This window comes from Temnothorax nylanderi, unplaced genomic scaffold (assembly GCF_030848795.1).
Source record: "Temnothorax nylanderi isolate EJ_2023f unplaced genomic scaffold, tnyl_v1.0 TNYL_tig0108_pilon, whole genome shotgun sequence".
Taxonomy (NCBI): domain Eukaryota; kingdom Metazoa; phylum Arthropoda; class Insecta; order Hymenoptera; family Formicidae; genus Temnothorax; species Temnothorax nylanderi.
Genome location: NW_027249170.1, coordinates 322,307 through 344,455, shown reverse-complemented (window position 1 = coordinate 344,455; position 22,149 = coordinate 322,307). Strand labels below are relative to the sequence as shown.

General features: G+C 36.8%; 1 protein-coding gene across 2 annotated transcripts; it reads right to left on the bottom strand.

The window, feature by feature from the left end:
- Nucleotide 1: 1 nt before the first annotated feature.
- On the bottom strand, nucleotides 2–21,053 carry LOC139775889 (oxidative stress-induced growth inhibitor 1). 2 transcript variants are annotated; one of them, XM_071712239.1, is made up of 8 exons: nucleotides 20,493–21,053; nucleotides 16,549–16,872; nucleotides 6,563–6,679; nucleotides 5,155–5,600; nucleotides 4,647–4,897; nucleotides 4,318–4,565; nucleotides 3,763–4,209; nucleotides 2–3,633 (listed from the first exon to the last, which is right to left on the bottom strand). In XM_071712239.1, exons 3-8 carry the CDS (start codon nucleotides 6,621–6,623, stop codon nucleotides 3,392–3,394), a joined length of 1,695 nt encoding a protein of 564 aa, XP_071568340.1. In that variant the 5' UTR covers nucleotides 6,624–6,679; nucleotides 16,549–16,872; nucleotides 20,493–21,053; the 3' UTR covers nucleotides 2–3,391. The 2 variants fall into 2 exon arrangements, with proteins under 2 accessions (XP_071568340.1, XP_071568339.1); XM_071712238.1 differs by having other exon boundaries at nucleotides 6,563–6,682; nucleotides 20,493–21,052.
- Between the last annotated feature and the right edge of the window lie 1,096 nt (nucleotides 21,054–22,149).

Below are 22,149 nucleotides of genomic sequence, written 5' to 3'. Positions count from 1 at the left end.
GTGGCATTAATCTTTTTAATCGATGTTAATCTTTAAAACAATCCTCCACACATAATATATCGTAATCCCTGCAATTTTATTTAGATAATCCCGCTGTATTTTAATTCTTCTAATGTATACTAAGAGTGATCGCAAAAATAAGATTTATAATAGAATAATTTATTTATCTCACTTGAATGTATATTTTTTTATAGCGATAACGTGTATAAATTATTTTTATTTCCGTGTAATATCGCATAATAGAAAAAAAAATGCGTTTTAACTTTTTATATCTGTATTGTAAACTATTCTGTACATCCAATTGTTAAATCATCATTCCATAATAAAACAATGACTAATTAAGTCCTTATAAATTCTGCTCATTTTCTTGTGTACACATACACAGAATGGTCTATATAAGGTATTACAAATTGTTTTTTTTTTTTCAAACACCATAAGAAGTAACAATACGATTTTTTCCTGGTATTTTAAAGTTCACTACGAGTTTCTTGTGACAAGTGGGATTGTCCGCTGCCGTTCTATCAAAGAGACAGATGTGATTTCTTCCATTATTTTGTTTAAATAAAACTATATAATATTATATACCAATATAATATTTCTTATATAAATCGCTCCTCATTCTGCATGTAAAAATACGTGTCTACCAAATATAATGGTGCTCAAGTTTTATTTACGTAGTCTCTTTTCTACTTCATCGCTTCTTGAACATTGCATTTCCTATCACAGATTGCGTATTAAGTATCCATACATATCCCTGTCGTCATTTAGCTAATATATCAATATATATCAACTTTCGTATTAATAAAACTTCTAAAAACCACATGTTTCTATGCTATAAATGATACGCTTCAATGTTCGCTTCATCTCTTGTATACGCTACAATATCTCGCCTTACCGCTAATATCAAATGTATCGTAACATTATATTGAATACGCGTTTTAGGCTTACTTTTAAAGTACGTATTAACATATAAGTTTACATACCGCATGTTTAACATAACAAGATAATATTTCTCGCATTTTCACGATACATTATCAAAGAGCAATAAAATCTCCATTTGAAATATAATAAAATTATGAAAAGTATATTTCTCTTTTTTTAAAATCATTTTTAAAACTGAATAAACCTAATTAACATAAAACTTAATTAATATAATTGTACATATGTAATTGTGTATCGCATGTCATAAATAAAATCATGTAAAATATAAGCAATAAGGCACGCTGTTTCTAAATTAAGTGTAAATAAAAACTATTAAGTAATAAAAAAATAAGTTTTCTGGAAACGTTTTGTACTAAAAAGGTAGTATTACATATCATATACCTTATACTAACAGCAAAACATTACTAGCCTATTTCACTAAAGTAATCACAGCTTATTAATAAGAGATGTAAAGGCATATTACTCGGCGGATTAAAGATGTTACGTAAAAGATGCGTCTGTAATTGTCTAATTCACGCGTGTTCTCATTTGCAAATTGTCAGGAAATAAAAATGCGCAATGTAAAAAATGCTTGTGCGTTTCGATAAGCACAACTGTCCGGACATTCTAATAATAATACCTAGTGAACACAATGTCCCAAATTGAAACATAAGACGTCTTAAAGATGTCATTAAGACGTCATACGTCCCGATTTGAGTCATGCATGTCGTCTGGGTATATAAATATCCTTTCTAATCCCACGAAAATAAAAGTTATTAAAAGCATTTCTACATATAAACCGTGTATAGATAAATGTGCATAAAAAGCATTTTTAACTTAATCGTAAAAAGGCAAACATAGATTAATCCTAAATACGTATGTAGTATTAGAATTTATGTCAAGAGTTTCGTTGTATTATTCGTTTTTCTTTTCGAAACTCGTTACAATACAGACCCCAACAGTTATGTATTAACTGTATGTACACTCTACGAAGTGTGGAATCTAATAAGGTGTATTTCTGGAGAGATAATGTATAGTCATGACAAATTTATCAATAATATGACAATTGTCAAATTTAGGTGCGAGTCATATCATCGATACCATCTCCCATAAATAATTTCTCCTTATTAAATGGAATGTTAACAAGCGCGAACAGATTTAAAATAGACCTAAGGTAGCATTTGAACTATCATCTTTTTCCGCACGTTGTAAGTCACTACTCGCTGAGTAAATCTTGTAATCTCTTCGCCATTTACCTTTCACTAGGAGATATTTTGAACAATCAAATAGTTATATACACTAAAAAATCGATCGTTTCCTCGCGAATGGTAATATGGAAAGGAATATAAAAATAATTTTAATAGTATGTACAAACATATTTACCAAGCAATCTCTTTATGTAAAAGATCTGCAAAAGATCTGTAAAAGATCTTATGCAATCTGTTTAAGAACTAAGAGGGTAGTTATTCAGCACTCACACGAATTGAGCAGAAGTCACACGAGTCACACGAAGTCACACATTGACAATATGTCTACATATAAAATAATTTCGATACATGATTAATTATCTAAGTCTAAAGACTCGATATTAAAATTAATGAGTAACAAGGAAAAATGGGCTTTGAGAGTCAAGTTAGTTGTACGCGAGTTAACGTTATGTAATATTAACCCTTAAATGCCACACCTCTCAAGAATCTCGTAAATGACACATGGGGTCTAAAAGACCCCAGCATGAAAAATGTCTCCTTACTTATTGATTTTTTGATATTTAGTTATGAAAATTATTTTCAATGTTGTTCAAGGCTTAGAAAAGAGAATAAAATGCTTATATTGTTAAAATTTCAATTTCAACATAGTATAAAAAATTAAGATCGCCAACAGTTAAAATGTTGGCTCCAAAATCAAAAAAATAAAAAATAATAAATAAATATGAGCTCCATATTTGGCGGGAACATTTGAAAATATATCATTCTAAAGGGTCTGGGGTCCGCTGGACCCCGGGTGGCATTTAAGGGTTAAATTAATAATTTAATATAAATTATAAATTATAAATCGTACGTTTCGGCTCTACTTTAAACCATCTTCAGCGATACACGGTAGATAAATGAAATAACCTCTAGTTCTCCGACAAAAGATTATAGGGTAAGTATTTAAAAACTGAATGTACAAAGGTAGCATAATTTTCAAGGGAAAATACCAGAAAAATTCTGCTAATATTCACAGTCAGCATAATTTTCGGATTAGAAGTGAAAATTGATACTAACCGGCAAAGAGAAGTGAAATAAAGATGGCTCAAAACGACAAAACGTACGATTTATAATTTATATTAAATTATTAATACAAATATTACATAACATTAACTCATGCACAACTAATCGCGTTTAACTGTCAAAGCTCATTTTTTTTTGTTACTCGTTAAAAATAATTTTACTAAGCTACGATCGAGTCGCGCGAGTGGCTGTCAGATCTCTCAGGTATTTGTGGTATGTAGAATGTGCGCCAGAATTCCAAGCGCACCACCCAGAACGAAGCGAACAAAGTTGTTACCGACTAGAGGTCCTAATGCGTAAAGTCCTTTTACCGGCGCGTTGATCACTTCGTATGTGAAATCGTCGATTTCAATTGGATTCGATTTACTATTGATCGGCTTACTTGCAAATTTACCCAATCCTATGCCGCCACCTTCCAAATATGATAGGTCTGGTTTGTATCCTAAAATAAATTATTCAATACATTAACATCAGCAAATTTGCCAATTGAACGCTTCAATATCTACAATCATATTTATTTCACAAGATTTACTAGTTTGAACTGTTATTAAGAAGTATATATTATGTGTACCGATAAGAATAGCCGCAATGGATACTTTAAATGTGTGCAGCCGACCGTCAGGAGCAGCAAGAGTGGCTGTCCTCCTTGTATGCGTGTTTCCATTCTCGCGATTCTCACAGAGACTGACAAGCGTGTATCCAGGCAACGACTTGTACAGAGAATAATTTGTACCTCCGTCAGCCATCATCTCGTACACTTTATGATACTCCGGATATATGGAATCCGGTAGCCATTGCAATCGATCGTAACTAGTAGTTATCCTCTCGGCGGTCTGTTTGCCCCACTCGTTCAGCGAGTGGCGGAATGCGTGCAGCACGGGTATGCCTCGAAAACGCGCAGCCATAATTGCGTCGGCCGCGCTCAGACCAGCTCCGATTACTAACACGGGTGGAATCTGTTCGTCGGTCAACTCTTGGCCTACGGTTAACGGTTTCTCAGATGAGAACAAATCGAATTCTGCAATAAACAAAATGAAAAATTGTACAAGAAAGAAGATAAGCTTTCTCAAAAATCACCAAATTAGGTGCAATCTCTCTTTCTTTATATAATCTTGCATTTACGTACCATATTCGTCGACCAAACGTCCTAATCGAGTCTCCAGATCATTGAGATCGTGTGTCACCCATTTGGGATTCGTATTCTCCCCTGGGATCTCTAGATGATTCGATAAATCGGTCGTGCCGGTTGCGAGAACCGCCCTTTTGCACCAATACCGAAATCGCTTTCCACTTTTATTTTCGTACCCGTCTACAATCCAATTGTATCCTCCTTTGCTCTCCGGGTTCGGTCTTACTGAGGTAACTGTGGTCCCACTGCAACAAATTGCTTCGTGAAAATCTGCATCGATGTCAGTGACGGATTCGTGCCATAGATAATCTTTTTCAAATATGTACCATCGGAAGTATTGTTTCAAGCCTTTTCTGCGCACGTAGTCCTTGTAATAAGCTGCTACGGTACCCATGGAAACTCGACTAGACGCCTTACAAACGCTCAGTTTTTCTAGCCGCGCATAAATGTCGCTTTCCGCTAAAACCGACTTTTGTAAGTGTTCGACCTCGACGAGTTTCTCCCAATGCCTCAGATCCAAATCAGGGAGAGACATCCATCGACTCAGACTGATGGTGAGTACATTGGGATCCATAGACTAAAAGATAATATTAAAGAAGTGTCAAATTTATACTGAAAGAACTTTTCACATAAATATATTGCGTTAAGAGTAAATACTGTTGCAATCAGCCTTATCAATTTCTAACGTAAAATCTTTAATTTTTTAATAATTAGATATTCTAATTTATTAAGATTTTTCTTTTCATTACTTTTATACTCATCGTGACACATTTTGTTTCGTGGAAGAGAATCCACTATTTGCAGGATTACAAGGAAATATCGTTCACTATGTACCTGCCAGGCACCGCCGGGTTGGCCCTTGCCAAGGACAACGTGATCCACGATCCTGTGCTCGGGATGCTCGTCTGCGGAACTCCAATCGAGGAGCGAAGCTACATCGAGGCCGGCGTCGACACATGGATGCTGCAGCTGGTCCATGAGAAGAGCCAGCGGTCGGCCACCGCCTCTGCCCTCGATGCCGGAGGACAGGCACTCGAGTTTGGACCGTGTGCTGTGCGCTAGCCCGCCCTGTGTTCTGCCGGGTTTGGAGCACTGACGACGATTGTTGGTGGTCACGTCGATGTTCGCATCGTCCGGCGCGTCGCCGCACTCCTCGTTGCCGGTCGTGTAGAACCGCAATCGCGCTGTCAGCATATCGTCGCCGGGATGAGGTTCGCCGTTGTAGTAAGGCCAGTTTCCGGCGAGCATATATGACAGACATATCCCGCTAGGCCCGTTTCCTAAGGATCAGAGATAATGTAGAATATTTTTATGTGTGATATATTCTCCAATTTCCCGACAACTGAGCTCCGAGTTATAACTGCTGACTGTTTCAGAGATATTTTAACTCTTCCCACGAACTTTTTATTTGAGACGCTATTGCTCTTACGATATAAGAATTTTAGCTTTGTGGGAAATTAATGCCAAACACAGGAAAAATAAGAAGCTTGTTGATCCTCAACATAAGGTAAATATACCAATACCTGGACATTTTTTATCATTTTAGTGCTTAAATAAGTTATAACGCGAATTAAAATCAAAGAATCAAAGATAAAACTATTTTTCTTGTATTATATTTTTAGTTTTGTTTTTAATTCGCGTTATACTTATTTAAAAACTAAAATAATGAAGGTGCCTATATAGACATAGGTCTTAAGTGTCCCGGCACTGGTACATTTACCTTTAGTGGTGTCAAATAACCATACGTATGCACGTTAAAAAATTTAGTTAGATTGTACCCAGATAGCAAAACGTCCGTCATATTTACGAAATATGTCCGAAACTCGTGACGAGCGTTTGTGCAAATAATATGTAAAGCTGCGTCCGCGAATGCTTAAAAATAGTATTGAATTTGTTTCAAGCAACGGTTTATTCAATATTCGTTACATTTTTCCAACAGTTTACATATTTACGCCCGGAGGTTCTAAGTATTGGTGTACAATTTACATAATATTGATGGAAGCAATTTACATATCTTTGCTGTAAAAGCACTATAAGTATGAATCCTAGACGAGTTACGATTCATGTTTACATAATGTTTATGACAACAGAAATTGTTTTCAGCAACACGTTTGCATGATTTTGCACATTCACGTTTTACTATCAGGGTATGTTCTTATTATCCCTTTGCGCGATTTTTGTATGCCTTTTATTATCGAGCTATTAAATCTCGATGAAGCTCAAGACATTTCTCTGCACTTACCTATGATGACAACATCTTTATAAATGACGTCGTTATCGTCGATCTCAAATCCGTTCTGCATTTTTCTTCTTCGTGTATCTTATATCTCCGTAAACGCAATTCTCCCGTCGATCCGTTCTACTGCAAAGAGAACGATTACTTTATCGTAAAAACATTGTAAATGACAATTTAATGACACATAAGTACAAAATTACAGAAGAGTAAAATAGTACGCAGCATTTTCCTTGAAATAATCTTTAATTGCTGTCTCAACATTTGTCGCACTTATAAATAGTGCGATTATTACACAAGACGTTATCGTTACGCGGCGCCGATAATTTCTTTCTGAACGAGTAGATAATCTCACAAAAATTCCTATATTTCATAATACCAAGGCATAAATCTACATATCAATATATGTTTCATATATTAAATATTTATTAAGTATATATTAAATATATATATTAAATATATATAATATATCTATTAAATATAATTAACCCTCGGAGAACACACCTATTTTTTCATTCACGGAGAACATTCTGGGTCAATCTGACCCTACACACACTTTGATCGTCCACCATTTTAAATTGACGAGTGCGATCAGCTTGAAAAAATTTCCAGATGTACTTGGAACATCGTTAAATCAATTGATATAAATAAAAAGTGCCGTTGGAATTATTTACATATTTAAAAAAATTTTTTAAAAAAAAATTTTTTTTTGAAAAAAAAAACGTAATTTACGAAAAAAAATTTATTTTTTTATTTTTAATATTTCTGACTAAAAATTTACGTGTATCAAGATATTTACGATAAAACTCGAGGTAAGGGTCAAATTGACCCTCTGTATGTTCTCCGAGGGTTAAATATATATTAAATATATATTGAATATATATTGCATTCTACTTTCTATACGTCTACAATTGCGTATTAGTGACTGCGAAAACTTATCTAAGCAAGCTATAAAAGAGTTTTCTACGCATTAGTTAATTACACAATATGTAAAAAGTCGATAAGATAAACGATTTACTATACTTCAAATAAACAACGTTACTTTTTGGATGACATTGCGATTTATGAATGTAAAGTGTTATAAGTGATATCTCTAATAATCAGTGCAAACATTCTTACGACGAGTAATTCATGAATCGCGTAGAATCTATATCGATCGCGAGCGAGAGATCTTGAAGATAAGTGACGATCACGTCTTTAAAAAGTAAAAGTCGTGACCTTCGTTCTCATTAGCGGCCTTCGCTGGCGTCGTGTTTCCTACTCTCTAACGCTTAACCGGTTCACTGAGTTCACTCAAGTGTCCCAAGTACAATTACCGCGACATAAATCGGCAAACCTTTCGGCCGTTAAAAACGGCCTGGTTACTCATTGTCAGATGAGCCCGGCGAAGACATATTAAAAATAGAGATGTATAAAAAGACGTGAAAAATAAATGTAGAAGAATAAATAGTTGCTAGAAATAATAATCTAATAATAATAGAAACAATAACATAATAAAAATGTAAGAAATACATAGAAATGTGCAGATAAAAATTACATTTTTGTTTTGCGTTCGTGGACGAACTGACGCGTGAGATGATAGAAAGCGCGGTCGTTAAAAAGCGTCAATGGGTCGCCTAGTTTATACGCACGATCGAGAGATCGTTATACTTAGCTCCATTTCTCCTCATTACCCGTCGCTTCTACTCGAGATCACCTGCTCCGCAAATAACCGCGGGGAACGTCTCGATTTGTAGCACGGTCCATTTTCATTATGATGCTTAACAGTTAAGAATAGCAACGTCACTCGAGAAACGAAGATCAACGACAGAGACAAGAATTGACAATGGTCCAACCGCGATTTAGGCATTTCGATCTCAACGTCAGATTATTGGTATTGTCGAGTGTGAATTTTTACGAGAAGTGCGTGACCTAAGATAAAAATTGTCGGAATAGATATCTTTATGAGATAAGGAACGTCAGCTGGCGCGGCGCGGCGTGCAGGTGGACAAAAATAACATTATCAGTACTTATACAGTTTTAAAGTACACTGGCAAGAGAGCATTATTATTATTATTATTTTGCTTATCGAGTCCCATCAAGGAAAAAGCTACGATATCCTACCGGCAATACCTCGGGGGAATAACGCGGGAAGGAATTTCATCGCGGAATCTATCGAATGGCAAACGGCAAATGATTGTTGCGCACGATTGCGCCGATATCGATCGACGGAGAGTTGACGGTATCCCACCGCACCGGTGAGATGGGCTCTCTGACAATAAGGCATTATTCACGGCACGGAGAAATATTCAAGCGATCGGCTTACGTGCTCCCTCGTGTCACCGATAGCGGTCTTACTGCTCGTCGTGGGAAAGCCGCGCGGAAGATCGATGGAGAATAATGACGAATATGATCTATTCCTGCGTGAAAATGGGACGTCGTTTAGCAACGCGAGGGACGTCAAGTCGTTGAAAGAGGATTATTCGTTATTATGATCTATAATGAACGTAATACGGATAATTGGGGAACGTTGCCTCGTGCGTTTTGTAACGCTACCCCGCATTTCACCCGGAATTTTATTTCTAAGCGCCGTTATTTCCTCCGAATATGCAGAATTTGTGGTATCTAGCACATGTATCGGTTATCAGTTTTATCGCGTTGCGGAATAGTTCTCTCTCTCTCTCTCGTTATAAGTTGTACGAATAAGCGATAAAATCATCGCGGCACGACGCAAAAACGAGGAGGTAATATTCTTCCGGTAATATGCGTCCTTTATCTGACATTTATCATTTATAATTTATCATACGAGTGACTGGACGTGGAAAAACGTGGAATAGGAAAAAAGAACTCGCTCCGCGAAATCCATTAAGACGAAAGATGTAAGGTCGTTACGTATTAACGATCTGGTTAAATCGATAGTTACCTGAATGCCTCCTTTCGCAAGACACGTATATATAGGTACAAAACGATGTCTCGCTGGGGTCAACTGGTCACGACTCGCTCGATATGTATCCAGTTTACGGATGTATTCCTATATTTGTAAAGGAAGGAGTGCTCTATGAAATCTCTATTGAAATTTTAATCAGGCGCTATGTCCAATGTCACATCCGTATTGAAACTTTAATCGTGTATTCTACATGTTCTCCCCAGACTGGGTGAGAACTGGGCCATGTAAATGTCGGCGCGCGATTAATTGCAATGGGGATCTCGCCCCGCGGAATGTTGACGCTTCAATTAAATATACTCGGCGCTTAACAGCACTTTATAATCTTGCAGACTTTTCAATGTGTGTGCGCTATCTCTAAACCGCGCATGCAAATATCGGTCGTGAAAGAAGAGTCGCCTATCTTAAAAAGGCGACGCGCGACCTTAACTTTTGCGTTACGCAGTAAATGAAGTGAGATCGTTGGTTTTATTATGTACGATATAACATAATCGCGATTCTGACGCAAGGCAACAGGCGCGTTGTCGCCTTTATGGGATCGTAACCATTAGCATGATTTTGTAACTGTTACGAGCGAGACGCAACGTAGGAGAACTGACTGTCATGCCTAATATCGCACCCTATTTTTAAAATTCAAATTTTTGACTGAAAACTCCTATAAGAATATAACTAAACCGCATCATTTTACTCTAGGATTATCGTAATATTATGATCTCCATGGCATGAATGTGTTCGAAGTTTACTTTAACTATCTTATCTAAAGGAAAACAAAAAAAGTAGTATTTTTTCGACATCGAAAAAAATGTTCCTAATATCGCACCCTTACATATTTTTGTTAAAAATACAATTATAACGCACAATATATGCTGGAAATAGAAACAACTCAAAATAGAGCACATAAGGTTGGTAAAGATATCCTCTTTTAACGATTAAGAAAGCCCATGAGGTTTCATGGATTATAGGGAGTGATGTGGTCAGCATCCCGCCTAGCCGATTTACCCTCGGAAAAAGATCTTGTTACTCATTAAAGGCTGAGGGAGCTCCAGAGTTATTCTAGAGGCAAACGAATTAGGAAAATGGGCGGTATAATGAACATTTCTAGAAGGCGAAATTAGGAATACCACAAGGAAGAAATATAATCGATTAAAGCATCATAATAATGGTTAGCAACGAATATCTCTAATTTAGGAATAAAATTAGACATAATATCAGGGCACAGTTTTCGAGATATTCGGCTAAGTCCTTTAAAAAAGGACCCAACAAAGGTCTGTTAGCGTAATAGAATTAGTCGTTTATAACTGTACGTGACTAGATACAGAGAAAGAATTTTAGATTAAAAGTAAGTCACGTAAAGATAAGGGCCTAGACAAAAATAACGAGGAAAAATTATTTTGTAAGAATTTAGAAACAGAATTTGTAAATACGTGAAATATCAAGTTACGGCACGTAAAATAACTCGTTATGCATTATCGTTATCAATGTGTTGTCGTTGGACAGCGACAAAATAACGATAACGATATTGCATAATGCCCGGGCCGTACAGACTCACGGATTGGGATTGAGATTGGATTGAAGTTTAATTAAACAGAATACAGAAAACTGATCTCAAGTTTAGCTGAACTTTGCTCTGATTGGTCAAATTTTAATCCTGCAATCTCAATCCCAATCCATAATCTGATACAGGCATATAACGATGAGTTACAGAATCGTGCTACAGGTGCGTTTATTGGCGCATTTAGATATCTATCCCCCCAACAATTCTAGCAACGCTGGCGCTTAGCGCAGCGTCTTCTATTCTTAATCGACGATTAATCGGCGGCGAGAAGCGATGCGAGGCGCCTGAATGGAATTCGGTTAGCGCGGACGGAGGTGATCATCAATTCTAGAGCGAGACGATCTAAAGATTCCTCTTATATCGCACGAAGCACCGACGTCGATCTGTGCTCTTCGCGATATTCGTTTTCAATTAAAAATTCGTCACGCGCAGATCTCGTTCTTCGATTTCACTGCGCGATAAAGTTCACAAGCATCTTATGTCTAGTCGGCGAAACGAATAAGAGAGATTAAACGTATAGATCACGGAAATTTTGCAGCAAATTTTCAGAATTAGATTCGCCTTCATCCACACATATGTAAGTCGAAACTACGAATACATGTTTCTTCATCTAATCACATAGCGCGGTTTGTTCTTCCATTTTCCTGTCGGATTCTTTCCCTCTCTTTTCCTCTCGTATCCCCTGAATTTCAAAGAAACGAAACAAGGAATCCGTGGTCCAGCAATCTAATCTCGGAAACAGTCAACCAAGAAATATATTTCATTAGCTAACCATCAGTTTCTGAAAGATATAATCTTAGAATTAGCTTGTCAACTAAAATAAACCTCACAATCCGTAGAATTCTTTTTTTATCTAAAGTGGCGTTTCGAAATCTCTTATTAGTATTTAGTAAAAAATTCTATATAAAAATCATATTATCTTATTCCTTACTATGCACTCAAAGAGTGTCATAGCTATTTTGTTCTACGAAAGACTGTATCTTAATATTTCATGATTCATTAATGTTACTAAAACACGCGAAAAAGTTTTGCGAACTATGAAACAAGATTTTTATACTGTATCAGAGGTACGATAATTTCAGATACTATTATTCTCTTCAATGGGATATACTTTCGATTCTTTGAAATATGCAACGCTTCGCGCAAAATTATAATTCGGAATTAAACTGATTAGTTTGAAAGAAAAACAGGATATGCCTCTTTGGCATAGAAAAGTGATGATAATGCTGAAAGATACTGATCTATATTGTAAATCTCTGTTTAAAGACTAGGAGTGTTACTAGAAACTGAAAATACCTGCCACGCAAATTTGATATTTTTGTGACGTCAGAAGCGACCTTAATGAAAGATAATCCGTAACTTGAGCGTAGCTTTCCTAGAATTACAAATCTCGGAACAGCAGGAAAATGGCAGGTAAAATTTACGATGTAAAATATCTGAGTGCGAGGTCATCTTGGAATATAATACTTTCATTTATTATGACATAGTCATCCTTCATCCCTTAAGGGGGGAGCCTGAATTAAAACGCTAAAAAAAAGCATAATTTTTGCAATTTTTTTCTCGGCTCCAATAAAACGAATCTTTTCGAAACTTTTGGGGTGTTTTATCACACATTTTGACATTAACAAAAAAAATTTTTTAATATCGAAAATTAAACTAATTGTGAGACTTTGAAAAAAAAGTTACGATTTTCGCTAAAAATTTTCAACTTAATTGTTTAAAAAAAAGTTGTTAAATTTAATTTTTTTATAAATCTCTTAGGTTCACATAGAAGAAAATGCAATTATGTAACTAAAAAATCTTGGATCAAGTCGATTAGTCAAATAGATTTTTCTCTATCTTGTACAAGAATTCGAAAAACGTGATTGTAGATATTGCTGAACATTTAATACTAAAAATCAATATTTTTGTATAAAAAAATTTTTTTTGTTAATGTCAAAATGTGTGATAAAACACCCCAAAAGTTTCGAAAAGATTCGTTTTATTGGAGCTGAGAAAAAAAATTGCAAAAATTATGCTTTTTTTAGCGTTCTAATTCAGGCTCCCCCCTTAAATAATTAAAGTATCAAAGTACACTTAGGTACGCTTGTAAACAAGACAAAAAGAAACGTTTCAAATAACTCTTACGAAACATTCTAATTTTCAATGAGCCTTTGTTCAGTCTACTTGTAAATTCAAGTACGAAATAGAAATGACGTACATAAACTGATAAAAAGTTTGCCGTAATCGTTGCCGTACACGTGCTGCGTTTTGCAAACAGTAACTAATGAGTTAGTCATCAAAATTGCCAGTTTTTAACATTAACTTAAAATAAATAACTATTGTTTTTTTTTACGAACGCACGTCAAATAAAATGATAAAATGTAAATTCACCTAGAATATGCAATAATAATAAATGCATATGGCGAAACTACTGATTCATGCTGATTATTGCAAAAAAAAACAGCAAAAAAAAAAAGGAAAAATGCATTGTTGGTAAATGCAAATCTGTTAAAAGGTAAATGTATATTTAAAAAAAACCGTAATCGATATCGCAATGCCTTTTGAAAAAAATCCGGTTTATTGCCGGTATTACTCGTTTGAGAAACGCAAATGCTACAGAAGAATGTTAATCAATTTCACCGGACGATTCAGTAAACACGAACCATGGGGACCACCGGCTCTTATTCGGCGCAACAATTATCTCGGCATTTAACCTGCGTTGTTGCGGGTTAACTTATACAACAAACTCGCTCGCGTGGAATTAATCGCGAAATGCTATATGTTTATAAGCAGTTACGTTCATTAGCCGACCGAATGGAATGACGCCTATTATAGTCGCAATAGCGACACTATTTTAATGTTTGATAGCGGACCTGCTCAGCAAAAACCTGCATATTAGTATTCCAGTGGTATTGTTGAATAATATCAGTCTATTTTAGCTAAATCATACATTCACTATTTTAACAATTTGTAAAAAAAAAAAACTGCGTTACACTGAATCCGTTGATTTACTCCATCGGTACTCTATTTTTGCGTGGTTTCGGATTTTCATACTCTCTGTGATTTTTTAAATTCCGGATATCATCGTAATGCGATTTACGAGTGTTTCCTTTATGGAGAAAAGAATAAACTCGGATGTCCGTTCGCGCGTTGCCAACTCGAATTTCGGTCACCGGCAAAAGTAAGACCTCGCAGAATTTCGCAGCACACGTAACTTTTGATACCGAGATCAATAGTTACGTAAGCATACATAAGCCGCATTCGTCTTTTGCATCGTGCATCGCAGAAAAAAATCGTATTGCAGTGCCGCCGTAATTTCGCAGCATGATGCAGCGAGATTACAATGTGCACTCGCACCGTGAATACATTATTCAGACTCATACCATAATCAGAAACATATCCAGCAAATTAACTTCATTGCCTTTTATAATATGATATATATTTATCGAATTCTTCTCTTATCTTTTTTTTTCTTATCAACTGAAAAAGTTTCGAGTTACTCAATATTATCAGAAATAAACAATAAAATAATTACTACTCGAAACTGTATTCTCGCGTCTCTTTAACTTAATAAGTGCCAAGTCATCCGAAAATCTTTTCGACTCAAAGCCTCTTATACCTAGAATAACAATTTCGCTTCTAAGTTCAATTTTTGTCAGAGCATTTCTATCAACCACTAGTTGTTGTTTGAAATTGCGCATATTTATGATGAGCATAAATAAAGACATTTATACAGCCGGAGGGGGAACGCTCTGATAACTCGGTAATCACTATGTTTCTTATGATCGAACAAGTATCGATAATAAACCGGTGTCCTGCAGTTTAGAGTCGATTCTTTTTTGCAAGTCACCGTTTGTTACCACCTGAAACGGCGTAATACGGTTGCGATCATAACTTCGGGAAGACGCAGCTGATAATTAAAGCGATGCATAAATTAAAATCTTGACGTAAGAGAGGACGGTATGGTGAGTATTCTCGCGATAGCAAGCCGCGTATTTTCACAGCGAAGATTAGATGAAGCCCAGAATATCCGCCAAATTTCGGCAAGCTGAAATACGCGCGCGATTAAATTGCACCGGGTTTCAGGTAATAAATTTGTACCATCGGTCGTTGGCTTCTGTAATGCTTTACGTAACGAAAACGAGATTGCGATTAATTGCGATAATGAAATTAAACAATAAAACGGGAAATTGAACATCGTTATTAATAAAACGTAATCATTATCGTTAAATTTGTGAACGTACCTCGGGAATGGTGAAAATATTATTATCAATGTTAAATGTGAAATTGAAAATTAAAATTATATCAGTAATATGATAACGCAATTCTACAATCTTTAATTTAAAAATTCTACAAAGATACGCGTCTCCATTTTTCCGAAATGTATCCCACTTCTGTCGATATCACATTGCCGGATAAAACATTAATTTGAAGTACAATATTAAATTTATTATCAATATTAATATTGCTGATATCATTGATAATTGCGAAATTTTAATTTTCAATTTCACATTTAACGTGCACTAATAATAATAATAATAATCATTATTATTGATTACGTTCGATTTATTCACTTTATTGTTAAATTAAGGTTCCTGTTACGAAATACGGGTACTTTCCGTTGAACTTCTCAGGTGGATAAGTAATTGACGGATTAAGCGCCATCGCATGTTCCGTTCACCGGCACCGACAATTACGTCACTTATAGGTTTATACGGAAGAGCGCACGGAAGAGCGCACGTGAACAGAATTATTTCACGAGAGAATACAATTTCGAGCGAGTCCGTCGAGAAAGGATTTGGGTAATCCATCCGATATCCTTTAATCTACCGAATCGCGATTACAACGATGCCTATACACAATATATCGTGAGTACACAGATGACGGATTTGCTGCTTTTACGGAATAAGAGTTTCTGCTATTATGATATTAATTAATTATCTCTAAAGTGCAAAAGTTGGCACGCGGCGTAAATGCATTTCCACATAACAATGTTCCTGAATCAATAATATCCATGTGTTAGATTGAAAACGAATATTACATTCTTTCCCAAAACGTTCCCTTTTTCAGAATGTTCCCCTTTTTAGAATATTCCCATTGGAAGAGAATTGAAGCTTCTTCGGATCTCATTACGTTTTTTTTATAATCTTATAAATAAAATTAATCTTCAATGGATATCCCTAAGGGCGGTCTCCCTTTGTCATACCTTTAAGAGATAAATTCAATAAACTTTCGAGACATCCGTCACATGCGAATTGCGGCGAGGATCTTACTTAGAAAGTATCCACAACACGTATACACAACAACGCTCTCCCATTTTCCTTTTATTTCCCGACCGTCAATCACGCTGTCACTTCATACTTACTTCGGTATTCAGACAGATATAATTATGGATCGATAGAACGAGTAGATTGCTATCTATATACAATGTGGTCGTTCTCGCGCAGAATGTCAGGAATCGCGCGTACAAATATGCAGAGAGAAAAAAAGGGATATATGTATATATATGTGTATATATATATATATATAGCGTACCTGTTTCTTCCAAGAAGGGCGTCGATCTGTTCCGGCCTCTGATTTTCCCGCTGCACGTCGGAGCCGATTATCGAAGAACGTGAGCTTCGTTGGTCGACCGGTTACGCCGGAGCACGGCTAGTGACACCAGATGCTCCTTACCCGACAGTCGGCGTCGTACTGAAGCGTGCACGCCACGCGCTATCGTTTTTCCCGCGGAAGCTTCGTATCCGAAGGCCGCGCGATGAATGGCGCGATTTCACAAGGCGATTTTAGCCGTGAGATATCAGTCCCCTCGGTGCAGCCGTCATAGTGCAACAAGACTGTGTTTGCGGTACGACTTTCCTGCAATTAGAAATGTCATGTAGTCAGACAGATGTAAATAACGCTTAGATTAGAAGAGATAAAAACACACGGATAAAAAAAACGAGATTGCTACGATAATTTTTATAATTGTACTCTGTAAAGTGTATAAAATCGAACTAAAAGCGCCGGCAAGTGAAGGATTATATAAGAATCGGCGTCTTATTAAATTGACTTCCACCTGACAGTTATTAATAACAGAACAAGATTTAGAAACGATGTCTGGTAGATGACTAATTTGCCGGACGGTAGAAAAAGATGTTTTGCCATTGAAATATGGTTTCAGGCTGTTCAACGAGTTAATATATTCGACGTCCTGATCGGTATACGTTGCTATACGTTATTATCTATATGCGGTGCCAACGAAGATTTTAAGATAATTATAAGTAGCAAAAAAACCAAGAATTGTGACGCACTTCTGCCAGTCACGTTTCTGCCAAGTTACGGCGTCACATTGTGAATATCTTTCGCAGATTACGTTTCCTAGATTACAGGCACGGATGCGTTCTTATTGATCCACACGTTACTTGTACGACATCAATAAAAAGATAGCTGGGGCATGGTGTAAAGTTAAATCGCATTACCCTTAATACACCTCACTCTTTTTCTTGTAACTAAGTACCTACACAGTAAGAGCTCGTTACAGCTTTTGCATTATAGCTACGCCTTTTGACTTTCGATATTGAACATCCTGGTATAATTGGAACCTGAAATCCTCTCGGAGCGGATTCCAGTCGAAGATAACGCAAGAGCGATTTCGCAAACTATTCACCAAGGAAGAATTCGAGATTAATTTTTCTGAATAAAAATTGAGATACGAGAGGCATTGCGATACTCGATAATGTCATGACATTAGAACGCAAAAACGATATCTTACGCGTGATAAGGGCTCGTGATTTTTTTCATCGAGCATATCTAATTGCTTTATGTAGATTGTAGATATAAAGAGCACATGAATCAAACTGATTTTTGTTTCACAAAAATCCATTTAAAAAGAATTAAGAAATTTCATTATATAAAACAGAATAAAATATAATAAAATATGAAATACATACGCGTGTATATGAATAAAAGTAACACTCATTAATTTGCTAAAGAGATAAGAAATTTTCATGTAACTTTCACATGATAACATATATGATCTATATGCTCGCAGATAAACTGTGCTATCAAATTACTGAGATGGAAAAAAACGATGTTTTTTGTCAATCAATAATATGGATTTCAGAAAGATTACGGCAAATTTGAGGAGCTGCTCGTCTTTCCGCGTGCGTAAATCACACGAGCGTTTGAATTTCATCATCGCGCGTCGCACATTTCCAAATACACCCGTTCGCAAGATTACTAAATGGGATGTACGTTTTAAATTCAACAAGGAAGTTAATGAAGGAGGATGTAGAGAGAAAGTACACGATTATTATCAGTGCGATTACGGCGAATATCTCTTCGTGACGTAGCGCAAATGGAAATGTACTTCAAAGAGGCGATAAATAATGTCTGATGCGGAGCAAGGTTTCGACTATACATTTTTTTAATTATCGCTATCGATAACGAGTATTTAGACCACAAAGTTACAACGCCATAACTCTTGTGTCGTAAGATAAACACAATGTCTGGCATTAATATCATCTATTATAGTCATTAAACAACGCCGGTCGACAGACTTTAACAACTTGAAGGCCTACATCTGCTTGAATAAATGCAAATAATTCGTAACATAGAATGTTGCGAGAATAGGTGCCTTCTGTCGTAGATATTTTACGGTAGAAACTTACGAAGGATTAAAATTGATATCGCTAGAGAAACTCTAAAAATAAACTCTGGAAATGAACGAATAATTCAATTGTTTTCTCATGCATAATATCCGTTGTTTAGCCGCTAAATTTAATCGTCGGTTTATCAGCTCAAACAGTTTTTTTTGTCTAGACTCTAGGCTATTTGTGGTATCTCTGTGCATGAGATAAATGTGAACTATAATTTAATTTTACGTATAACATATAAATAACGCTTGTGCGAGCACAAAGTCGCTCGCATGTCGTAACTAATGAATTATTTCCAGACATTACGAAAAATGACGTAACATTGAGAACCGCCATGGAAGAGGCATCTGTGCTCCGAAATTAGAATCGCGAATGCGTGAATGTGCGTGTACGTGTGTGTATGTTCAACGCGCAATAGAATATATATTATGTACATAGATATATACATATATATATATATAATATATATATATATAATATTAATTATATTATTATTATTATTATTATTATTAAGTAGAAATATCTATTTATTTGCATTTCTGATATTTTTAAATTAAATTTCTCCTGACGACCTCCACCACCAGATATTTTTCGTGCAACTTATGATAAATTAATATTTTTAAAGACATTTAAAAAGCATAATTATATATATATATATATATATCCTATCATTAATAAAATTAAATAAACATCCGTAAGGCGTACATTGCGTAAGCAGATACAAGCGGATGTTGGCATTATTTCTTCACGTAACCAACGCCGCGCGCGCATTGACAATTTTACGATAACTGCTTATTAATGCGAATGCGACGCTTGCTAATTAGTATAATCACGAACGTGAACAAAAATCGTACTTGATGTATCGCGAGCAATGAAAGCAAATAAGAATTTTACAAGATATCGTAAAGAAATATTTTCACTTGATTGCATCACGGACCTCGATCTTCGAGTACGATTTTTCACGCATTCGAAATCACGTTTTATCTGCATGGCAGACCTAAAAATTTAACGAAAAATAAAAATTATATAATATATAACTAATTGTAAGTCTAGTTAAATGCGAAGATGAATGATATCGAGTTTTAATGGAGTTTTAATAAACTTACGCGAGAATCGGCGTAATGTATTCAGGTACTTCAAGTTTTAAATCCATCCGCTTTATTTATTCTATTAAATTGCACTGATCAAATAATCTCCCGTAGCTGCAGAAGAGGAAAAGCACGAACACAAGAATTATTATTATTACGAATTACGACTTTACGATTTGCACTTCAAAATAGATTAATTCAATCTCGTTCGCACAACACGAAATGTTTATCTAACATTTTTGCAAGAAAACGTAAACACCTCGGTAAACACAGATTACACGCGAAGTACTTAAAGAGGTACATACCAAATCTGGAATTTTCGTAGTTTCCTCAAAAGAGAGGACAATGGAAAATTTCTATCCCGTAATATTTATGTCGCGCATCCCCTAGATTTCTATTATTAATTTATGTGTCTAAATATACCCATGCAGCTTTGCGTACTTATTCTCGCTTGTTCTCACACGATCATCTCTGGATCTGAATTAAATGCATTCTACAGTAATAGAAATTTATAATTAATTGTTAACATTATATTTATTATTATTCCAGGTAGAACAGAAAGCCACAATAAAGTCAAAATTACGTCAAAATGATGGTAAGATGATGCTAAAATAACCAAAAATCGTTATTTTGACTTTATTGTCACTTGTTTCTACCTGAGTTACGACAGTTTTTGCTGTCATTGTACACCGATCACCCCGAGACCGACGCCGCAGCGGCGACGGAAGACGTATCGAAGTCGGCGAGTCCTTACCTGGTCCGTCCAGCACGTCGTCATCGCGGCCGTCTTAGTCCGGATTGCAGACTCTGACCCGATACATCGCGCGGAGGCTCCGTGGGACGTTGGTGCCGCGGACGCTGCGATTGCCAGGGGATCGCCGACGCGCGCTGACGTTGGCGGGTATCATGATGAGAGGACGGCTCGGCGAGCGCGCGCGAGGCGAGGGTTGACAACGCCGCCCGGGTGCGAAGGTGCGCGCTCGCGTGCGACCGAACCGGATTCGGGATTCGGGGAGTCTCAGGAGTCTCAGGACCGCCCGAGATCGAAATCCCCGTCTCTCGATCGTCTCTCGCTGAGCCGCGCGATCAGTCGCGCGTCGCGCCGGGAGTTAATACGTTCCCTCGTTCTACACTCTACACGCGCGCGTCCAGACTCGCCCGTGAAAATCCCGCGTCGTTGTCGATGACACACCTCGTCCCGGCCATCGATTTTCCTACTCCGGGAGGCCTCGCGCCGCGGGCCCGCGGATACAAAACGCGCCTTCTCGCTCCCCGGTGGTGCACGCGCCGCGCCGTTACATGCGACCTGAATCACCTGAACGTAGCCGCGAACGCCGCCTGCGCGCGCGCGTCGCGCGCTCCCGGCAGTCCCGGCTCCAGCTCTCCGGCCTCCGGCCGGCGCGTTTTTCGCGCGCTCGGCCACATCTGCCGTCGGGACTCGGTACTTATCTTCCAGCTCCGCTCCACGCTCCAATCCGCTCGAACTTCGAGCGACGATAAATTAGATTCCTCAAATGTGCAGTCCCTTGAATCTTGCGCGAAAACTCTCGCGGTGTTCCACGAAGGGCTGTCGAGGTGGCGTTGTTTTGAAATGAATTTACGATACGGCTTTAAAATTTAAAAATTTACAATTTTTAATCCGGGTCTATGAGATTACATTTCGATGAAGTTAGCGGCTGATTAATGTTCAGTCGATATTTAAAAATGAAAATTATAGGTCGAAATGAAAATGGAAGATTAAAATGTAAAATTTGTATCGTCTTCGGTTACGTAACTATACACAGAAAAAAAAGAAGTGTCAAATCAACACTGATACACTTGATACACAAGAATATACGTATAATCTTGAAATGAGATTATATTGTGTTCAACACGAAAAAAACTTGCTTGAATGAAGTCATTTATATAATTAAATGAAGTTTTATATAATTCAATCAAGAAAAAAAGTTGAAATAAAAAGTTGAAATTCTTATAATTGCCTCTAGGTATTATATTCTTGCGTATATATGTATACAAGTATTCTGTGTTGACATTTTTTTTCTGTGTGTATATGGAATAAAATATAAATTTAGATGTTCCTGCTTTAAATTTTTCACGTTTTTTCCGCTACAAAAGTGAACAATTCCAATTTCTCTCAATCATGACTCAAAAGCCCGACGGGCCCGTTGTCTGCTATATTTATATATTGGCAAGGGCTTTTCTATGATGATACAATAGAACGCCACGTCACAGCCGGATTTCTCGACTCGTTTTTTCCGGCATTCCGTCGCATTGACGGAACCGGATTTAAAGGGTCGCTTTTGAAATTTTACCCGGTCCCTTCGCCCGCCAGACGCCCGGCGCGAAACGCGAACGGCACTGGAATGCAGGTGCACATACCCGATGTGTATCTGTATACATATATGTATATA